At 51.8% G+C, this 19,978-nt stretch overlaps 5 protein-coding genes across 11 annotated transcripts; 2 read left to right on the plus strand and 3 right to left on the minus strand.

Annotated features, from left to right (window-relative positions):
* The first annotated feature begins 105 nt into the window (after positions 1 to 105).
* alox12 (arachidonate 12-lipoxygenase) lies at positions 106 to 3,186 on the plus strand. Its single transcript, XM_061764712.1, is given in 11 exon segments — positions 106 to 514; positions 598 to 859; positions 935 to 1,032; positions 1,102 to 1,394; positions 1,471 to 1,697; positions 1,745 to 1,893; positions 1,896 to 1,927; positions 2,018 to 2,122; positions 2,175 to 2,220; positions 2,223 to 2,305; positions 3,064 to 3,186. Coding segments are annotated over 11 exon segments (1,554 nt in total). The 5' UTR covers positions 106 to 378.
* LOC133472653 (uncharacterized) lies at positions 1,724 to 7,499 on the minus strand. Its single transcript, XM_061763789.1, has 2 exons — positions 6,134 to 7,499; positions 1,724 to 6,069 (listed from the first exon to the last, which is right to left on the minus strand). Exons 1-2 carry the CDS (start codon positions 6,317 to 6,319, stop codon positions 3,568 to 3,570), a joined length of 2,688 nt encoding a protein of 895 aa, XP_061619773.1. The 5' UTR covers positions 6,320 to 7,499; the 3' UTR covers positions 1,724 to 3,567.
* A 167-nt stretch (positions 7,500 to 7,666) lies between these two features.
* zgc:92664 (uncharacterized protein LOC436695 homolog) lies at positions 7,667 to 8,902 on the plus strand. Of its 4 annotated transcripts, none has more exons than XM_061763845.1 (5): positions 7,669 to 7,922; positions 8,128 to 8,222; positions 8,299 to 8,441; positions 8,499 to 8,588; positions 8,661 to 8,902. In XM_061763845.1, exons 1-5 carry the CDS (start codon positions 7,902 to 7,904, stop codon positions 8,723 to 8,725), a joined length of 414 nt encoding a protein of 137 aa, XP_061619829.1. In that variant the 5' UTR covers positions 7,669 to 7,901; the 3' UTR covers positions 8,726 to 8,902. The 4 variants fall into 4 exon arrangements, with proteins under 4 accessions (XP_061619830.1, XP_061619829.1, XP_061619831.1 ...); XM_061763847.1 differs by having other exon boundaries at positions 8,524 to 8,588; XM_061763846.1 differs by having other exon boundaries at positions 7,667 to 7,922; positions 8,524 to 8,902.
* A 2,109-nt stretch (positions 8,903 to 11,011) lies between these two features.
* Positions 11,012 to 14,120, minus strand: si:dkey-6n21.13 (P2Y purinoceptor 3). 2 transcript variants are annotated; one of them, XM_061763829.1, is made up of 3 exons: positions 13,587 to 14,120; positions 11,980 to 12,911; positions 11,012 to 11,861 (listed from the first exon to the last, which is right to left on the minus strand). In XM_061763829.1, exons 2-3 carry the CDS (start codon positions 12,889 to 12,891, stop codon positions 11,799 to 11,801), a joined length of 975 nt encoding a protein of 324 aa, XP_061619813.1. In that variant the 5' UTR covers positions 12,892 to 12,911; positions 13,587 to 14,120; the 3' UTR covers positions 11,012 to 11,798. The 2 variants fall into 2 exon arrangements, with proteins under 2 accessions (XP_061619813.1, XP_061619812.1); XM_061763828.1 differs by having other exon boundaries at positions 11,012 to 12,911.
* A 136-nt stretch (positions 14,121 to 14,256) lies between these two features.
* si:dkey-6n21.12 (pre-mRNA-splicing factor 38B) lies at positions 14,257 to 19,364 on the minus strand. Of its 3 annotated transcripts, XM_061763838.1 has the most exons (7): positions 19,115 to 19,364; positions 18,033 to 18,254; positions 17,496 to 17,662; positions 17,278 to 17,392; positions 16,084 to 16,212; positions 15,898 to 16,015; positions 14,257 to 15,167 (listed from the first exon to the last, which is right to left on the minus strand). In XM_061763838.1, exons 2-7 carry the CDS (start codon positions 18,228 to 18,230, stop codon positions 14,992 to 14,994), a joined length of 903 nt encoding a protein of 300 aa, XP_061619822.1. In that variant the 5' UTR covers positions 18,231 to 18,254; positions 19,115 to 19,364; the 3' UTR covers positions 14,257 to 14,991. The 3 variants fall into 3 exon arrangements, with proteins under 3 accessions (XP_061619822.1, XP_061619821.1, XP_061619820.1); XM_061763837.1 differs by lacking the exon at positions 19,115 to 19,364 and having other exon boundaries at positions 17,278 to 17,347; positions 18,033 to 19,108; XM_061763836.1 differs by lacking the exon at positions 19,115 to 19,364 and having other exon boundaries at positions 18,033 to 19,106.
* Between the last annotated feature and the right edge of the window lie 614 nt (positions 19,365 to 19,978).

Consider the following 19,978-nt stretch of genomic DNA (forward strand, 5'->3'; position numbering starts at 1 on the left):
GCAGCCCCGCCGTTTGCGCCGCTCCTCGGCGGTGCGCGCGCGCAGTCCAACTACACGCACACGCAGACGAATGGGGGAGAGGCGCGGCAGAGAGACCAGGAAGCATTTGCACTCGACCGCGTGCTGTCCGAGAAGCAAAAAGTCAAGCAGACGAATACTTTCGCTATTCTTTATTTTCGACAGCCTGGTCAGCGCATGAAGCGTGCACTCGTTGGCTCGTTGCAGCTCCTGGAGACTCTCAGCCTGCCCTGCAATCTGATGCCAGCGTGTGCAGAGGTGACTTCAGCCTGCACCCTTTGGAATGGCCAGCAGGAGTGGTTCTCTTGCGGCTCCTCCATCATTGCGGCGTACTAAATAGCATCTCTCTTACGTGCGCAAATGCATCCTCGGATGGAAGCGCGCAGTGTAGTCCCGGTGACGGGTACATCCGAGTACAACTACATGTATGCGACCCTGGTGGGGGAGATGGGGGCGGGTGAGGGCACCCTACTGGACAAACCTGCCCTGGACTTGCGTGGAGAGAGCACAACAGAGACTAGCGTGCCGCACCCATCGGGCGGATTGCTACGAGGTGGTCAGCCATACGCTGCTGGTCAGACTGGAAAAGCAGAGGGACTGGGTGGAAGACAACTGCTTCTGCTGCTCCATCACGGTGGAACCTCCAACTGGAGAGCAAGTGCTCACGTTCCCTGGAGGAGATGTCACGGTGGAGATACGAGAAGGAGCACACACTGAGAGCAACGTCAGATTATTGTGTTCCTAACGCCACCTTTTCGACCAGGCCGCAAAACGCTTACTCCACGGCTCTACTGCGAGCCCACAGAAAGAAAGATCTCGAGGACAGACAGAAGACTCACAGGTCCCGCAAATGCTGCACTATCGACAAACTACCCTGATCCACATTCACACGCTAAGCGCACGCTCTTTTCCACAGATGGCTGACTCGGGCTGGAGGCATAACGCGATGTGTCGACGCGCAAACGGAAGGGGATTTACAGCAAGATGCCCGCTTTGACAACGAGAAGAGGCGCGGCTGAGTCGTCTTTACAATTCACGCGAGTGGTCACGTGAATTGTTAAGATCAATCGGGCAACAGCGAAGAGAATAAGTGAGGCATACGTGCGTACGTCCGGCAGTTGTCACTGAAGAAACCTGCCATCGGTTTTCGGAAAACCTGGGATGACCTGGAAGATTTCCAACGGATCTTCTGGAAGCTGCGAAGCCTCATCTCTAGTAGGATGAATCCTGAAGGGAAGTGCTGCGAAAATAAAACATTTCATGAGGGATATTTTCCTTCTTTGACCAAAGAGTACTGCATGCATGGCGTACTGGAAGGAAGACTGCTTCTTTGGTTACCACCCTTTGAATGGCTCCAACACGAGAATGATCAGAATGTGGAAGAGGGCGCCAGGGAACTTTCTGGTCCAGGCCTCATTCCCTGACAGAACCAACTTGGACATAGATCTCCAGGTCACCACGACGTGTCATCCGTCTGCGGTCTGTGGGACCGGTGGGGTCGTCTTTCGGTCGATTCGCTTTGTTTGTTCTGTCCGGGCAGGGAATATCTATTGGTTCGATGATGCCATCATGGATGGGATTCCTCGCAACACAATGGAGGGTCAACCGCAATACGTTGCTGCGCCCCTTTGCCTCCTCTACCAACATCCAGAGCAAGGGCTCGTGCCTATTGCCATTCGGCTATGAAGCACTCACGCTTGCGCGTGAAAATACTGAAGTATTTCAGTTTCAAAATGATACCCGACTCCAATCACATCCCCAGCTGGGGCAGACCCCTGGTTTGGACACGCCCAAAGACCAGGCTGCTGGCAAATACGTGGGCGCGTCACTCGGAGGTCCAGGTTCTCTCCCACCTGGCGGTGGAGGTGTTCTGTGTCCCGCACGAAGACAGCTCCCAGCTGCACATCCTGTTTGTAAAGTCGCTAGCCAGGAAGATGAAATATGCAAATGCAGATTGAACGAGACATTGAATGAAACAGCATTTGGGTTAACTTCGAAGATTTATTGGTAATTTGCTCTTTTCTATTGTGGCCCCCGCTACACACCGGAGATCAACGGTAGGGGGCGCACGCAGCTCATCTCGCCAGATGGCGTCTTTAAACAGGTGAATCCAAATTCATGACGAAACCGACGACGACAACGGAGGATGCTTGTAGGTTGTCTCTACAGGTGGCGATGGTCTGCTCTTGGCGGTTCAGAAAGAGCCTACCGCTCACTCCGGCGTTAGCTAGACTTCGCTGATCGAGGAGTCTCTCAGTCGCCAAACTATTTCTACCAAGAATACGCGGTCCGATGCTGCGGGATGCCACGCACGCCGCGTTCGTGCTCGCTACGCTACGCTACGATAACAACAGCGACCGTAATCCATCAGTTTCGTCTCAGAGATGGTGAGCTTGTGCTCCCAGTCGGAGCAAGATGTCCATCCAAGCCCGGATCGGGGATATAACACACGTGGGCTTAGCGGAGCTCCCCAACTTTGGCCAGTTAGGGTTCCTAACTCACTCACCTCCCTCACAGTCACACATGCACACAAGCACACCCGCGTTCTTGGGCCTTGTCGTCCCTCAGACTCCCAATGGCACCACCGGTGTATTCGAATCGCATTCAACTCGAGCCCTTTTCACACTGCCCTTCAAAGCCCATCTGTGCGAAAGGTAGCCATATGGGATGGGGACTTGAAGCGAGCCCGCCAATATTGCAGCTTCTGAGGTACTCGGCAGAGGCATTACAGAACGGGACGGTAGAATTTGACCTTCTGACGTCTATCCGATTGCGGGAAGCAAGGCATTTTGGCCCGACCGGTACTTCTGTGATGCGCACATTTTCTGGAAATCGTGTGCGAAAGGGGCTTTGAATGTTGAGATTATTGGCCTGCCGATTGAGCGCCGCAGAAAAGAGGAACTCGCAGTCGTCATTTTCACCAGCGCAGTCCAGCATGCCGCTTCGAACATTGGGCTGGTACACACACACACACACACACACGCATAGTCGTTGAGATGTCCACGTACAGGTACTGATCGTCGTTTGAGCGGTGCGCGTGGGAAGCCGCCACCCACAGACGAGGACGCCGTTCCCGTGGAATTGAACACGGCCGCCCTTCCCGATGTCAGCCAGTCGCGTGGCACCTGGGACGAGCGCAACCGGACGCGGTACGCCATCCGCGCTTGAAAGGTTGGGAAGAGGTGGTTGACTCCTTTGACTTTTCTTCCGCCTAGCTTCCTTTTGTTTTGGCCACTGCGCAGAGGAGCACTTCAGTGAGCTGAGGGGTACATTTCCAAAAGAGATGGGCGGGTGCTTCCGTAGCAGTCGTGTAGAAAGCAGCATCACCATCAAGAAAAAGTGACCAGCATGATTTCTGAAATCCACTTTGCCACAGAATGAATATGACTACTAGTAGCAGCAGCAGTAGTCTCCCCTCTCTCCTTTTATAAAAGAGTAATCACTATCTAATAATACATGAGGAGGAGTTCCAAAGTGGTCTTGATCATTCCCTGCAACTCAACGAGCGTTCTTGAGCCTCTCGTAGCCAACAACTCCGGAAGTCTTGCCTTACTTCCAAATTGACGTGACTTTTTTCAAGATGGACTTGATGGCTGGTTCTGTGGCTTTGCCGTCTGCGGTCACGTCGTCAGCGGCACCGGGAGTAAACCGGCCCGCCAAAAGACCCGGCAGAACCTTCCTGCCACGCCGCATTCTCCACCTCTTCCACAGCGACTTGCTCTTGGAATCAAATCCCTCTGGTGGCATCCCTTTAAGGTCGGCATCTGATAAATGCTTCCGGCTCATTCCGTCTTCTAACAACTGGTAGCTCGTAAAAGAAGTGAGCGAGGTTGAGGCGCTCTCCAGAGAGTCTCGCGGACCCACCGAGGAGGTATCGATCTCCAGTTTTGTGCCATTGTCAGCCTGCTCCCCCGAGATGTCGGTGCTCTCGAAGGATTCTGTTGAGCTTCTTTCTGGAACGTAGACACGGACTGCATCGCAGAGGCCCTGCCTGAGGGAATTTTCTAATTTTTTGGAAAACTCCTCTCTGAAAATGTTCTCAAAAATACTGTAGATGTTGTGCTCGGGTCCGTCCTCCTCGGACTGGAGTGGATTTATCTCACTGGGCTGCTCTTCGTCCGTCTCCGCGATTCTCAGTTGATTCTCCGGCATTGACGACAAGCCGATAGAATTGCAGGACAGTTGTTCTTCTAAGATATCCGGAGTACAATTTTCAGAGTATGCCTGCTCGGGATCGGCTGAAGCGGAGGAGGCGGGATCGCACGACGCCGTCGTCCTGGGGTCCAAAAATGGAGTGGAAATGACAGAAGAGGATTCTGCCTCAAAGAAACAGAACTCCTCCACTGCCACGTCATCCAAGACATCTGCAGATTTCTCAACGTGGTTGTCCTCAATGATGCCCGCGGGAACCTCTGAGCAACAGACAACCTCAGCGTCATCTAATGCGCCTGAAAGCTGGGAGATTGAGTCCACCTCAGCAGTGTTCGTTTCCTCCTCCTCTTCCTCGTCCTCCACCCTGTCCTCCTCCTCCTCCTCATTGCCGTCTTCTTTGTCCAAAACATCTTGACGTGCGGTTCGCTCAGCTTTTTTGTCACTCTTTCCTTTACCCCTCTTGCCCTTCTTCCTGCCAGAGCGATATTTCCACATGGACCTCACTTTTTTGGCAATAGATTTGCCGGCTGTTTTTGTAACCTTGCTGGCAGAGTCAATTGTATAGACAACAGGATGCATCACTTGGCTTATGATATTTTTGGCCTTCTCAATGATGGGAGAAGACGTAACAGGAGAGGGAACTGGGGAGACACCATCTAACGTGTGCAAAAGTCTCGGGGTGGACCGAGCCTCAATGGCGGAGCTCGCTTTTGTGACCTCTTCTTCAGAGAATTCCGAACTAGACATGTTCTCATCTGTGCTGTCACCCATCACGTTTGGCTTCCGGCCACTTAATGGCGAAACCCGAGGGCTCGATGCCATCTCAGTGGTGAACTTCTGCTCCGCTGCCTCTTCCTCAAAGATATACGGTTGCGGAGGCACCTTGCTTGGGATGGCATTGGTCTTCTCGAAGGTGCACGTAGAAGTGGAAGGAATAGGAGCAGCGGTGCCCTCTGACGCTACGACAAGGCCGGAGACGGAGTCTGCCTCAAAGAAGCACATCTTCTCCAGGATGGCTGAAGAGGAAGCAGAAGAATTTGTCTCCCCGGTCTCCTCCAATATGGGGGAGAGCCTGGGCGTCAACTGGATCTCATATTGCAAATTGCAGAGTTCCTCCATGACAGCCTCGTCGAACATCGCCGGGGGAACACGATTATCGTCTTTCCTGGCACTCCTGAGCTTGTTTGCGGGGGAAGAGGAAGCAGATGAACTGACCTCCACAGCTTCGTCCATTGCTGGTGAAAAGCTCGAGGTCTGAACCGGATGTTCCTTGTCCGTTTTGTCACGCGTGAGGGTCTTTTTCATCCTGACTGTGGTGGAAGAAGCAGATGAACCTTCCGCCACGGTCTCCTCTGCAGGGGGCAAAAGACCGGAGACCTGTTGAGCTGACTTCTGCTGTGCTCCTTCATCCGACTCATCTGCCGTCGTCGTTTCGTGGTCGTCTCGATCGTTCCACCCTAACATATTGGCTACGGTTTTTGTAACTCTGCTGGCAGAGTCGATGGTGTCAACAACAGGCTGTATCACATGGCTGATCATACTCATTGCCTTCCCAATCATGGGAGAAGACAGCGAGGAGCCGGCGTCTTCTTCCTTTGCCATCTCTGCATAAGAGTCCCGTCCAGGGTCCGCGCCGTCGTGGAAATCTCTGGGGTGCTCGGCAGACGTGAGGCGCTCCGAGAAGAAATCCCTCAGGTATTGTTTAATTTTCTGTTGGGTGACGACGCCGTACGACGACTCGTCGATGTAAGAATGCGATGTGGAGCGCTCCTCCGCATCCCAGAGGGCGATGAGCTGCCTCATCTTGGCGATGTCCGCGATGCTCTTCTCAACGATGCTCTTGACGATGATGTTGATCTTGTCGTCCCTCTCTTTGGCCTTGAGGCTTGACGTCCCATTCTAAGGGAAATAACAATCTTGTAATCTCAATGTTACCACAGCAATGTACGCCTTTGTGCGTTACCTGGTTGACTTCAGGGCTAGCCGTGCAGTCGCCAAACATCCCCCGCTGGGCGAAAAAGTTTTTCAGGCATTTCTGTGTGTTGAGAAGGTCGAAAATGCCGAATGGCGACGGGTGGAGAGCTCCGTCACAAATTTGGTTCTTTTCTGCGACCTTTCTCAAATGAGCTTTGTTGAAACTTGACGCCATCTTTGCAACCCTTGTATTGGTATTTGACGGCGGCGTTGTCAATTGTCAGTGGACAATCACAAACCTTTTCTTTCGCCTCTTTGATCTGCGCCGCGCAAAGCAGATCAGAAGCATGACATCGGCACATTTGGTCACGGAAGCGTGACATCGACACCTTTTTGTCATCAAAGCATGCTGACTCATAAGGTCGACCCGGTTCCTTTCACATGCAAGGGATGCGTTTGAAAACTTCTCTTCAATGTTGCGGGTAGCCTCATATGTGAATGGAGGGAGGGGCGGCGATGACGCACAGCGCGAGCAAGAGTACAGAGGAGAGCGATGAGAGAGATCGCCAGCGCTGGTCAGGAATACTGGAGTTGGGAAAAGCAGTCAAATCCGGACACATTTGAAGTTGATGAACAATGTGCGCTGTAGCATCCTGAGAGAAGACGCTCCAAATCAGGGCACGTCATTTCCGGCTGAAGAAACCCAATCAGCTTCACTTGGTGGTTCTCGATATTTCTGCACGGAAGACCAAACGAGAGTTATCTGGAGGCCGATTTGTTTGTTTTGTTTTGGAGTGATTCTGTGTGTTGTTTCAGAAGTTACTAGATGTTAAATGACAGGCACGTTTGGTTTTGTATTTCGTCATTATGTATTATGTCACGCCAACAAATAAAATGGCAAACCTCTATAGCCCGTTTATCTACAGCATCACGGTGCCCAAAGCGCTTGACGCGTTCCTACGAGCGGCTGCAATTGAGGTGCCTCGCCCGAGAGCCGAGATCGGAACCGCCGACCGTCGGGTGACCCGCTCCAACAACTGAGCCGCAGCCGCTCACGTATTTTTGGGGATATATATATGATATGACTTGAGTGCAAAAAACGGAGTCGTCGCCTGGGATGACGTGGCAGTGCAGGAGTTCCCAATGAGGCTCGACACAAAAAGCCCCGCCAATTCTCCCACTCGTACAGAGAAATCAAGACAACAGAGATCAGGAAGAACGTTCTATCCGATGTCTGCGGTCCCACTCGCCGGCTTGGAGACGCCGGGTCACGTGACTGCGCGCTGGAAATGTGTCTGTTGGACAACGAATGAATGTCAGTCAGTGTTGGCTTTCCACATGTTGCAAGTGACGTCACGCGCCCACGTGAGCAACGAGGCGACTCTCCGCGCGGTGCGTTCAAGTGAATTCTGTAAAACACGCAGCCAAAGCGAAAGCTTTTACACTTGAGATGAATTTCCCTGCTACAGGCTGGCCAAGATTCCGCATGCACCCCGTGGCCGTCGCTCTTATGTTTTGTTGACTTTTTACTCAACCTAAAAGCCGCATTACTGAGCGCGAATCCCATAAATACGGGGTGCGGCGAAGGCATCAGCTGTCTTCCGTTTTCTCGACGGCTGCTGTGAAGTCAACTCGCCGTCGCTAAAAGCGTCCGGTTCGAACGACGATGCGGCCGTTTGTCCGGTTGCCGGAGCGTTCCTGAGCGCGACACGAGAGCACAACCGAACGCCGGCAAACGCGTGCGCGTCGCCATTGCTCGCCGCCATTGTTGTTAGCATATTAGCTGCTATTGAAGCGTCGTCGAGGCCCTTCCAAACATGACTTCAGCTTCCACCAAAGTAAGTCAGTCAGTCAGTCATTCTATTTGAGTTTCTTGACTGGAAAGCAAAGAGCTAATGGACGTCAGTTCTTTGCGAAGTAAGATGATCCGTGTAGGCGACTTGTTGAATGACAGCGGAGGTAGCCATGGCAACGGCGCTCACCTCTCCTCGTGTGCTCTGCAAAAAAACAGGACGCTCGTTTTGTTGTTTCTTTTGCACGCAGGTTGGAGAAATCTTTTCAGCGGCCGGTGCCGCTTTCAGCCGACTCGGAGAACTCACCATGCAGCTTCACCCCGTGGCAGACGCCAACCCCGCCAGGTTTGTTGTCACCGAATAAGAACGAAGGACGGGCAGCGGCTCCATTCCAGCGCTTTGCTTGCCGTCTCGCCACCAGCACTCACGCCAAGAGCCCGGCCAAGCGGAAGCACGAAGACAACGCTCGGAGCGGCTCGTCCGAGGGCGGCCACCCGCCGAAGACCAAGAAGGCCGCCGCCGCCACGTCGCCCGGTGCCGCCGCGAAGAAGCGGAAGGCCGCGGGTGAGTTGGAGCGCAAGACATTACTGGGAAGAGCGAATAACGTGCACGTGTGTCCAGATGTCACCCTGAGCGCCCTCAACAGCGACCTGGTGGACATGGAGGGACTGGTTCGAGTGTGCCCGTCCAAAAAGCTCAACTTTGATCAAGGTGCTCCACTCTTTCGTCGGGGACGCCGATGAAGTCGCCAGCGACAACGACTTCGACTTTGTGTGTCTACAGATGCGTTGAACTTGGACTCCGGCCTCATCATGAACTCCGCCGACCTTCCTCTGCTGTCACGCTGACGTCGTCACGCAGCGCGCGGCACCGTCCGATACCCGCCGGATAGTGTCGCACCGGATTGGACTGTCCGAATGAGTCTCGCGATCGTTTTATTTATAACACGCGACACAGTTTTCCACAACAAGTGGTGGGGAAAGATTGCCAGGGCTGCTGATTTGGGAATAAAAGATGAAAATATTGCTTGCGTACGTCGTCGGCCACTTCAAGTCGTGCGTGTATTTAATGACAGCTTCAACTGCAATAAGCTTCTCTCAAATGGCACGAATGAGTCCATCTGGACTTTTCGGGACCGAAAAGTTGTCAGCGTGTTTGGAGCTGTTTGAATGAAAAACGGGTTTCCGACGTTTCCATGAAACGGTCAATAAACAAAGCTGACGTCAATCTGTCTTCCACCAGAAATGATGCGCCGTCCCGCACTGTGTCACAAAAACACAACGACCAGAGAGACGTGTACCATCAGTCAGCTTTTATTATTCAACGTACAGTCTTTGAGCTGGATGTTGAAATGTCACATTCTGTCTCATGTTCCACATTTGTGAGTGAACGAGCACTTTCGAGCCGTACGTTTGGACATTTTCAGATGAACCGCACGCACGCACGCACGCACGCACACACACACACACACTGACGTGTGATTTGACTGCCCAGCGCTGAAAAGAGGCGATGCCGCTATAAACCCCTTGAAAAGCACATCTGCACACAAAAGCGTGGAAAATCGGCAGAATTGGCGGTGTGCGCGGTGGCAGCGTGTCAGGGTTTGGAGTGACCGCTGCAAAACGCGCCGCTATAATTGCATTTTGAATAATTGAATTGAATTTTCATTCAAGACCTCTGGAACATAACGGTGACGAGTCCGAAATGACAGCTACCTACAGCGTCAGCATTTCACCCCGTTAAAACTCAATTTAAGCCGTGGATCATTTACTTGAGGTGAATCAAAGTTATCTTGAACCGGACGAGTCAGAATGAAATTAGAGATATCTCAAGCTGGAGTGAGATATATCCGTGAGCAATGCCCCGTATTGAAAGTGCACTTTCGGCGCATCACTAGTATCCGTGATTTGCTCGTGGACATTGGCGGCCGGCTAGCAGATGTGCGGAATGATGAACCCCGTGCACATGAATGGCAACCGTGACGTCATCGAGATCTAGAATGGAAATTGCAACTCCTCTTTTAGGACTGCAGTCAGAACGACGTTGTTGATATCTACAGTGTGAACGCCGGATGGTCACGTCTAGCTTTTAAATATTGAGAAGGCAGAAACACCACACACAAATGGAGAAATGACATTGCAGATCTATGAAATGCAAATTGCGGCTGTCCCTCGCGCAGTTTGCCTTTATACTCGCGCGCTTTTGAAAGTGTGCTGCAGTTCTCCTCCAAGTCGGGGGTGTCGCTACGGCTGGTATTGGGACGGAGTTTCCTTTGCATTTTTGCCGTTTTTACTTTTCTTTCAGTAACAAGGAACAAAGCAACAACAATGGCGACCCCGACAGAACAAATGGACCTACATGACACGTTTAATTATGCCCCAAAATCGATCTAGAAGGAGGCGGTGGCGTAAACGGTATGGAGAACAGAGGGGCACGCCGAGTACGTCATCACAGCATGTGACTAAAAGGGACCAATCACGAGAGATGACGCGCAGCATCACGTGATGCAGTGCTGGCCTACGCGCGGCCGGGGATGAGAGAGGCCTTTCAAAAGCAAATCGCTGTAACAAAGACAACATGGCGTCCGCAAACCACGTGACCTGCACTTAATCAATGCAGTGTCGCCACTGTTTTCTACGACTTTTACCTTCCAACTCATTCAAGCGCTTGACGAGCGACACATTTCCTTCCCCGACTGTCCGAGTTGGCGGCATTATGCACACCATATGGGTTTGAAATTGTTTGGGCCGTCGACTCAAAAAGCGAAATAAATCCGATGAAACGCGAGTCCTACCTTGGACGAGGTGACCCTGGTGGGAAAAGAAGAAAAGAAGCCCAAATGGAAGCGGACAGTTGGGCTGTCGGCGAGATTTGAAAACGGCGCCACGCCGCATTAGCCCCACCCCCCCACAAACAAAACAAAGATCATAAAAGTGACAACTAAACGCGGCACTCTTTTCGCGGAAACCCGCTCGTGTGATTTGTATTTTTTGTGTAATATTCAACATGGTCTTCCGGATTTTCGTGGCCGCGGTGCACGACGGGAGATAGCGCGGGACGGTTGACGTTTGAATTTGCAAGTGCGACACTCCACTCGATATGCCTCCCGACCGAACGAGCAACTCAACTCATACTTCAGTTTGTCCTTTATTATGATTCAAATGATTTGTATTAAAAGCGAAGACGATGTGCTTTCTTCTCGTCATTCCGCCGCTCTTCCACTAGAGGCCGCCAGAAACAGTCGCCAAGTAGTGACGTCACCAACCCGAATCGCACCTGTGCTGGAGATCAGGGCTGAGCCCTGCCGCATGACCGGTCACAAGTTGGCAGCAAATCATTCGAAAATGCCATGCCGCAATGTCAATGTCAATGCATTTCAACATAGACCCTTGGCAGCAAAGCCATACACGGCACCCCCCCCAGTCCTCGAGCCTCTTCGCCTGTTTTTAAATCACTCCTTGTTGGCCTGTGACACCTGGTGCTGACTTCTCTATTTCCTTTACAAATTCCTATTGATTTTATCACTCCTTTAATGACGGTCAGTCTCTTTTCCGTTATTGATTTACCTCCCTTTGTGTTTCATGTGAATTTCTTCATCTCACTGTTACTTTTTGCTGTTTGGTGCACTGTGCTTAACAAATAAAGTTGGAGTGGATCCCTAAAGGTCCTTACTTGGGAGAATTTGCCAATACGCGGCATTCACTGTCCATTTTCATGAATGATTGACGTGTTATCACTCAACATCAATAGTATCAGCGAGACGTTCTTTCTCGATTCGTAGAAGATCTATTTCTAATTCAAATCAAGTCTGTTTTCATGGTTTCAAAAAAGAGAAAGTCTTTTTGCATCGTCGTTTCCGTCAGGTAAATAGGGGACTTTTGGCGTGCCGGCGTCCGTGGTCCTCTCGTTTCGCCACCATCCTCAGGGGCAGCAGAGGCCCCGCGGCCCCGCCGGCGCCGGGCGGCGGGCAGCATCCGCCCTTGTCTTTGGTGAGGAAGTAGAGGAGGGCGTTGAGCCACGCGTTGAACGACGCCAAGGGCCGCGTGATCTTGTAGCACATGGACACGGTGGTCATGGTTTGGCACGGGACGCCCTTGCTCACCTTCAGGAGCAGGAAGACGGTCCTGGTCACGTGGAAGGGGAAGAAGCACAGCGCGAAGAGCAGCGTGATGGTGACGATGGTCCGGATGGACTTGCGCCGGCGGCCGGCGTACGGCGAGTCGGCGCCCGGGAAGACGGAGACGCCGGCCCGGTCCCTGGCGTCGCGAGGCCGCGAACGCAGAGTCTTGAAGATGGTCAGCACCACGTGCGAGTAGCACCAGGCGACGATGGAGAAGGGAACGAAGAAGCCCAGCAGGTGCAGGATCACGCCGTACGGCACGTAGTCGGAGAACTCGCGGTCGACGGCGTCGTCCCAGCAGTTGTCCGCGCCGCCGCCGTCGGACGCCCGTCCCGTCTGCGCGAAGCGGAAGATGGGACAGGTGAGCGCAAACACCACCGCCCACACCAGCACGCAGGCGCACTTGACGGCTTTCTTGCTCTCCAGCGTGATGACCCGCATGGGGTGGCAGATGCCCAAGTAGCGGTGCACCGAGATGCAAGTGAGGAAGAAGATGGAGCAGTACAGGTTGAAGTAGAAGAGGAAGCGCACCAGGCGGCACATGAAGTCGCCGAAGACCCAGCGGTCGCGCATGACGTAGCTGGCCACCAGGAAGGGCAGCGAAAGGCCGTACATGAAGTCGGTGGAGGCCAGGTTGACCATGTAGATGAGGGAAGCGTTCCAGCGCTTGGTGCGGCGGAACGAGCGGTACAGGACCACCGCGTTCAGCGACAGGCTGAACACGAACGTGAACGAGTAGCAGACGGGCAGGAAGATGTACTTGTACGACTCGTCGATGCTGCAGAACGCCGGCGGGGGCCGGGTGCCGCGCGAGAGGCTGCCGTTGTCGAGGAGGGCGCCGCCGCCGCCGGGCACCACGGCGAAGGGCGGCGCGAGAGGAACCGTCGTCGTCATCGTGCCGAAGGGACGCTCACCTGCAAGTCATCGCGTAGGGGTACGGTTAGCGTGCTGTCGTAAATGTTGGCGCGGTCGCGCGACAACTCGGACAACCGCGGCATCGGCTCGGCAAAGATGCCGATCGGACCGAACGGAGTCAGAGCTCCCGCTGGCGGACAAACCGCGCAAGGGCATCATTCTGTGCGACTCCGACGGCGAACGGCATTTACTGTTTCATAACAAATTAAGACTCGCTCGGCATATCACCGGAAAAATCCGATTTTCAAACGGGGCGAGCTGACGGCCTTCTCCTCTGCTGAGCGAGCTCTTTGCACAGCGCCTTTCACCTCCTGTCGTCCACCCCGACGGCTGTTTGTCTTCCTGCTGATTCGGGTTCTTCTCAGCCCATTAACTCAGCAATAAGTAACCACGCTCGCCCGCGCATCACGGCACGTCGAGCTTTCGTCATTTCCGAGACGTCCCCAACGGAACACGCTCATTAGCGTGACCTACGACGTGGACGTCCTCTTCTTACTGTATTTATTACAGGCTGCAAAAGGCGCCCCGGCGGCGCCACGCTCTACGTCACTTTGAGGAACCACTCAAACAAGCTTTTAGTCCAATTTGATGATGACAACCAAGTCCTGTGTGGAGGTCTGATGAATAAACTTTGGTGCAGCTGTTGGCGGTGGGGGCGGGGGGCTCATAAATACCTGCATCACCGCACACGCGGCTCACGGCTCACGGCGAATGCGTACGGCGCCGCTCCAGACCTCGGCCTCATCGCAAGGAAGACCGCGAGTCGTCCAAAAGTCCCAAAACAACAACGAGGACGACGAGGTGTTCACGGGTCGGAAGAAGTCACCGTCTCCTCCTTTTCTTCTGCGCAGGTTGCCATGGCGATGCAGCCCCTCCCCTCTCGTCCTCGCCACTCGACCACCTGTGTGTGAGGGCGAGAGAGAGATAGAGAGAGAGAGCGAGAGAGCCCGGCCTCCGCTCGACTCCCGTTGCAGGATAGTTGACACACCGGGGTGTCAGACGTACGGCCCGCGGGCCAGAGCCGGCCTGTGGGGATGATTGTCGCAAAGTGTGAAACTGAGCGAACACCAAGTTTTCAAGAAAAGCAACTGCTGTTAAGAACTCTGTCCACTGGAGGTCGCACTGATAACATTTGTGTGAAAATGCAGAAACACTTGAAGATGCTGAATATTGCAAAATGGCAGCCAACAGCTTCACTTCCAACGAGTTTGGTTTGGTTTGTCGTCTTCATGGACTTCGGTGTGTTTTGACAACAAGACAACGGGACCCTCGTTCTTTTCTGAATCGTTCCCACTTGCGTTTGTGCGCTGCGATGAGTCAGTCGAGCTTGTCAAGACTCGCAGCTGGAGGCGGAAATTTATTTCAATTTCAAACCATTTCTTCGTCTTCCGTTTTACAAAAAGTACATACACGATACAGATGCGCTTTGATCCGTAAGTTGCACATCTACAAACTGAAAACTCGCTCCATAATATCGTTGGAATGATTTGCAACAAGATAATCGTCGATAAATGTACTTGTAATTACTCGCAGCGAAACAATGGACACAATTTGTAATTGTTGTTATTCATAGCTTCTTAAGGCCCGAATGTGAAGCTCGTATCGGGGCAAATGTGACCCTTGAACTCAAATGACTTCGACAGCGCCCGAGCCCCTCACGAATCAGAACGTTTCCATCTCACCGAAAGTCAGAGCAAAGCAACTAACTAACCCGTTTTCAGAGCGGGACTCCATCCGAGGCGGACGGGTCGCCGGTCAGTGCCTTGACGTTGACCTTTGCGTTCAGCCAAACAAATTCCAACTGGATTCGAAAGGTGCAAATGTTTTGTTGGGAGAAGACGACAAAAGAGTCGAGTACACGTAAACGGATTTGAACGAGCGGACCACGTTGACGCTCGCTCACATTTTTCATCGTTGCCTCCGAGCCTTAGCGCTCGCGCTACGCTACGCTAACGTCTCTGGATGGCAAACATCCACCGCATTATTAAGACAAACGCGATCGTACTTGTGAGTATAAAAAGCTTGTTGAAAATTCCCTCTTCAGGTGCGAAAGACACAAACGTGTTGAAATTGCAAAAGTCAGTCCCGTCCGTCGTTCCCGTCCGAGGACGGTCGGACTCGTCGGGTCGTCCCGATCGCGATGCCGAGCGGGCTCCCCGGCGAGGTGAGGTCCTGAAGCTCCAGCAACATGGCGTCCTGCTCCGTCCTCAGCCGGTCTCGGACCTGCAGCCCGGCCACCAGATCCGAGCTGAGCTCTGAGGCGGGGACACAAAAGCGGCGGTCAGCCCGTGTTGTCCCGACAGACGCGCGCTCTGCTCAGGCTTTCAAATCAAAGACTATTTGGTACCACGCTTCAATATTATTCTTCGCAATTCATGCGATTCTTAATTAGCTGTGCCGATATTCGGCATTTCGACGCAAATCGGGAACAGCCTTTTTTTTTTTTTATAAATCCCGCGACCGATTTGAGATTTAAACCTTCGGGGAACTATTCATTGATTGATTTCAATTGACTTTTTCCAAATGAAAGTTTAACATTTCAGTTCCCTCGCTGAGGGAGCTCTTTGGGTTCGTTTCCATTGAACCCCAGAAGAAAGTGCCGAGCCTGAGAGCTTTTTTTAAACATTTAAAACAAAGATGTCTGTTGCCGAAGATTACAAAACAAACAAACAAAAGCGCCTTCATAAAACATCCATGGAGCCAAGTCTATTATTTGGATGCAAATCGGCCTCATTGACCACCATTCATTTAGAATAAATCAACAAATTCAAATGTGTATTTGAAATGGTTTATTCAACCAATTCGTCAATAAAAATGTACTGAAAATGTTAATAGTTCAAATCCTTTCATATTTGATCATTTGCAATAACAAATACTAACGAATAATAACCAAATGTTCATACAAATGGGAAAGCTTTGTTGTTTTGTGTTGAATGTTTTAAAATGTCATCATCGTATTTCTTGGAGATTCTTTTTCCCGCATACCTTGCACGGTCTGCGTGAGGAAGGAACGTCGAGCTCGGAGCTCGCCCGGGCTCAACTTGCGCACGTCGCTGCGCTCCAATCGTCCGGCGTGGACCGGCGGGCGCGACCCGGTGGGACTCTGAGGGGGAAGAGCCGCCCGTAAAAAAAACGCGGGAGGGAGAGCGAGCGAGCGTTGTGGTGACTCACCGCCGCCTTGTGGTCTGCCCGCAGGCGCTCACGTAGTTTCCTCCAAGTGTTCCGGAAGCCTCTCGACTTGTTTTTCTCAGACTTGTCCGCCGGCGCGGTCGTCTCGTGACCCGTGACCACGCCTACCCTCTTTGCCGGTATGCAAAAATCATATTTATATATATATATATATATATATATGGCTCATTTTCATATCCTTTGATCAAAACGGTAAAGACTTGGCCCACTGAATTTCCTTTTGAAACTTTATTCATTTTAATACTTGAAAATCAAAAGGTCCAAATTGTTCCAAGAAAAAAATATGAGAAAGTCATCTTTTTCAAAGTTTTAATGCCGTTAAGTGTCCCAAATGAGGTTTCCTGATTGACAACATACTTTGTCAAGACGCTACTGACGTTTTTTGGACACATGGCTTAATTTGCCTTTTCCATGAAAACTAACACCAACGCATTTTTTCTTCCTTCTGTTACAAATGTCACCCGAGCGGTCTTTAGCGTTAATACCACCGGCGAAAGCTGAAGCGCCAGGTGGAGGCAGCCATTTTGCATTCTCACAATAGCGGACAGCAAAAGAAATGCTCTTATTTCAGACATAGATAGAAGTGTGGGAACTATTGAGGGCGAGGAGCTCAGAGTAGAGCCGCTGCTCCTCCGCATCGAGAGGAGCCAGATGAGGCGGCCGGGCCATCCGATTCGGACGCCTCCCCGGCGAGGTGTTTCGGGCACGTCCCGCCGGGAGGAGACCCCGGGACACGCCCGGGAACGGCTCGGGATCCCCCCGGGAGAGCTGGATGAAGTGGCCGGGGAGAGGGAAGTCTGGGCGTGGCCCCCGCTAAAGCTACTGCCTCCGCGACCCGACCTGGGATGGATGGGAACTATTGAACATCCTTAGCATTCTTCCGATGGCATCAAGACAGGCGTGTCATGGCTTAATTGAGTAGTTGGGATCATTTGCGCATGTTTATCTGGAGAGTTTGAAGGGCAACGTACGTCAATTGTGCCATTTGCATGAAGCCGTTTTGGCTTTAGTGTTATTCAAGACGTGTGTTTCAATGACTCGCCGCCATTTGCTCTGTCAACAAAGATTGATTCAATTCGAATTATTATTTTGATTCACCGTTATTGATCAAATGGTATGAAAGGTATGCGTTATACTGCATGTCATACACGAATATGGAGCACAGGCGGCGCGTACCCGGGCGGCGGCGCCGGCGTCTCGCTCTTCCTCCTCTTCGTCATCTTCTTGCTCTTCGTCGTCACTCTCGCTGTTGTTGATGAAGCAGAGCTGAAGGTTCATCTGTGTCTGCATCCTGGACCACGCGAATGACGACGACGACAACAACAACAACAACAAAAAGAGAGCAGGTGGAGACGCGCCACCCCAACGACTTGGCCAAGGTTACGTTCGCCTACCGTGAGCCGAGGGCCGTCACGTGCTCGTGTTCGTGTTCGTCGTCATCGCGGTCCCGCTGGTAGCGATGGCGTCGGCGTCCGTCCTCCCGACTCTCGTGCCTCCCGCCCGCTCGCTCGCCCGCGCAGCCGACGGGCGCTCGCCCGCGCTCCAGAGACGCCGACGCACTCTGACCGCCAAAAACGGCAAAATCACAAAGCGGCACACCGAACTTGATAAAAACAGAGTAACGACATCATTAGACAGAATGGAAAGCATTCAACGTGTGAGTTGTGATTTATTGCTGCAATCCAATTCAGTGCGCTGCTCCTTCTGGTGCGCCCGCCTTGGCAGTACAACGTAATAGTCACGCGGACGCAAACAAAGAAGAATCAACTTCTTCTTCTACTACTACTACTACTACTACTACTACCCAGTAAGTTAGCCACTTCTTTTGGAGAGGAAAAAGAATACATGCCTCGGAGTGTTTTTTATTTGATCGTCAAGTCAAGTGCGAAATACACGGCGGTGGAATTTGGCCAATTCGGGGGCCGTCCAACCTTCGCCAGTTTATCCTTCTTCTCCTCCTCTTGCTTCTCCAGCTCGGCGATGCGAAGGCTCAGCGCCTCCCAGTGCATGATGGGAAGGCCCGGCTCGTAGCGATCGCAGCCCTCCGGCCGGGACGGCGCCGGGTCCTCCCGGTCCCTGTCCTCGTCACGTCCCCGTTGCCCGCGCCGCTCCTTGTCGCCGCCCTCCATCTCGTCAGCGCCGCCGCATCTTTTCTTCACCGCAAAACACGACACACAAAGCGCCGCATGCATTTTGAGCCTTGCTCAAGGGCACCCGCATGTCTCGCCAACAACAGATTGCTTTTCTAAAGCAAGGATTCTCAAACTTAGGGGGACTCTAAAAATAGAATTGTATTCTTGAAAACCACATCTTTCCTGCTCTAAAATAATAAGACTACTCTGGAGGGAAAAAAAACCATTTAGTTCTCCCACAAAATAGGGATACAGTATTGTTTTTTTTAATTATCAGGGAAAAAGGGCTTCTGTTACTGTAATGTGGCTTTCGTTATGGGGAGGAAAAATAAATACATAAAAAAAAAACAAGCAAAAAAAAAATCATCATTGTCATTGGTTTGCTATGTTTGTCCCCGTTTGGAAGTTTGCGCTTCAAAAGAACAACATCAAATGTAAGACCCCCACGCGACGCCCAGGGGGCCCCCAGGACCCCCCAGTTCGAGAATCGTTGGCGCTTATCCTCATGAGGCTCAGCTGACAAACAACGCAAACAAGCGTTCCCAAATTTCCCCTTTGGACAATTTGAAATCTGGAGTAAAGCTAACATGCTAACTAGCGTGTTTTGGGCACGTGCAAGGCGCAGGCCAACATGCCAACATGCCAACATGCTGAACCTGCGAGTTGTGAGGCACACCACAAAGTCACTTGGTCGCCATGCTGCCAGCTCAAAGCCAACAGGAGAAAGTTCCTTTGTGTTTTGGAAAGTTTTTAGTTGAGGGGCCGAAATGTTTCGAGTTGTGAGCTCCAAATGGTTTTCAGTCGTCTTTTGACATTCGCGCCTCCCAAAAGTGAGCTGGCGTCGTCCAGTTGAGGAGCAACTGGTTGACCGACTTACTTACCACTCGCTCCCCCGCCGTCGTGCTTTGGTTTGCCACATACTTAACGTCTGCAACTTTCCCACGCAAAACAACTGTATTAATTCAAACAAACAAACAAACACCACACTTCGCTCGGGCTTCAAGCGATGACGACTCTTGTTGGCTTCTTTTGGCGGCCTTGCGACGAGCTTTCGACGGCTTTTGCGTCGTCAAACGAAAGACGCACAACTCCCATCTTAAGGAATTTCACGCCAAGAAACAAACGCGTCACTTCCGGCACCCCTTCAAAACAAAAGCTCACCTCAAGCCTTTTGCCATTTCCGCTGTCTCGATCGCCGTAAAAGTCTATGGCTTGACAATTGCGCAACACTCGGACGATGAATGACAATGATTGCTTTATTTAAGACAACTGTACATATTTTACGCATTTCGATCTTCGTCAAACAATATGAATCGCCTGAAGAGCGATAATCCCAAAAGGATATGGAAGACTTAATCCTCGTGTCCACGATGGTGGAAAATAATTGCATACATTACGGGACAAAATTGAAGCCCCCTCCCCAGAATAGGCCTAACGACGCCACTGATATTCAGGGACATTGGATACATTGATTGCGAGTATGTTGTACTATATATCGAATTTGGATACATATATTAGGCTATATATTGAATTTGAACTGCAACATACGCCATTGAGTCGCCTCCCGTGTTCGTACACCCAACCACTAGATGGCGCCATTCGGTTAAGGTTAGACGCTCACAACTCAATCCATGTATCCATCCATCCAGGCGCTGAACAAAGTGCCCAGGCACATTTTGTGGTTGTCGACATAGTATTTTATTGATAGATTTCTTGATGATGTTGTTGTTATGACTGGCATACGC

Source organism: Phyllopteryx taeniolatus, chromosome 23, assembly GCF_024500385.1.
Source record: "Phyllopteryx taeniolatus isolate TA_2022b chromosome 23, UOR_Ptae_1.2, whole genome shotgun sequence".
NCBI classification, from domain to species: domain Eukaryota; kingdom Metazoa; phylum Chordata; class Actinopteri; order Syngnathiformes; family Syngnathidae; genus Phyllopteryx; species Phyllopteryx taeniolatus.

What these genes read in the sequence shown, in the direction of transcription:
- LOC133472653 (XM_061763789.1), bottom strand. Translation starts at nt 6,319, where the DNA reads ATGGCGTCAAGTTTCAACAAAGCTCATTTGAGAAAGGTCGCAGAAAAG. An exon ending in CTAGCCCTGAAGTCAACCAG is followed by an intron (nt 6,070 to 6,133) that starts GTAACGCACAAA and finishes TATTTCCCTTAG; the next exon opens with AATGGGACGTCAAGCCTCAA.
- zgc:92664 (XM_061763844.1), top strand. Translation starts at nt 7,902, where the DNA reads ATGACTTCAGCTTCCACCAAA. An exon ending in TGACTTCAGCTTCCACCAAA is followed by an intron (nt 7,923 to 8,127) that starts GTAAGTCAGTCA and finishes TTTTGCACGCAG; the next exon opens with GTTGGAGAAATCTTTTCAGC. An exon ending in AAAGCTCAACTTTGATCAAG is followed by an intron (nt 8,589 to 8,660) that starts GTGCTCCACTCT and finishes GTGTGTCTACAG; the next exon opens with ATGCGTTGAACTTGGACTCC.
- si:dkey-6n21.13 (XM_061763828.1), bottom strand. Translation starts at nt 12,891, where the DNA reads ATGACGACGACGGTTCCTCTCGCGCCGCCCTTCGCCGTGGTGCCCGGC.
- si:dkey-6n21.12 (XM_061763836.1), bottom strand. Translation starts at nt 18,293, where the DNA reads ATGCATGCGGCGCTTTGTGTGTCGTGTTTTGCGGTGAAGAAAAGATGC. An exon ending in GTGACGGCCCTCGGCTCACG is followed by an intron (nt 17,393 to 17,495) that starts GTAGGCGAACGT and finishes CGCGTGGTCCAG; the next exon opens with GATGCAGACACAGATGAACC. An exon ending in ACGCCGGCGCCGCCGCCCGG is followed by an intron (nt 16,213 to 17,277) that starts GTACGCGCCGCC and finishes ATACCGGCAAAG; the next exon opens with AGGGTAGGCGTGGTCACGGG.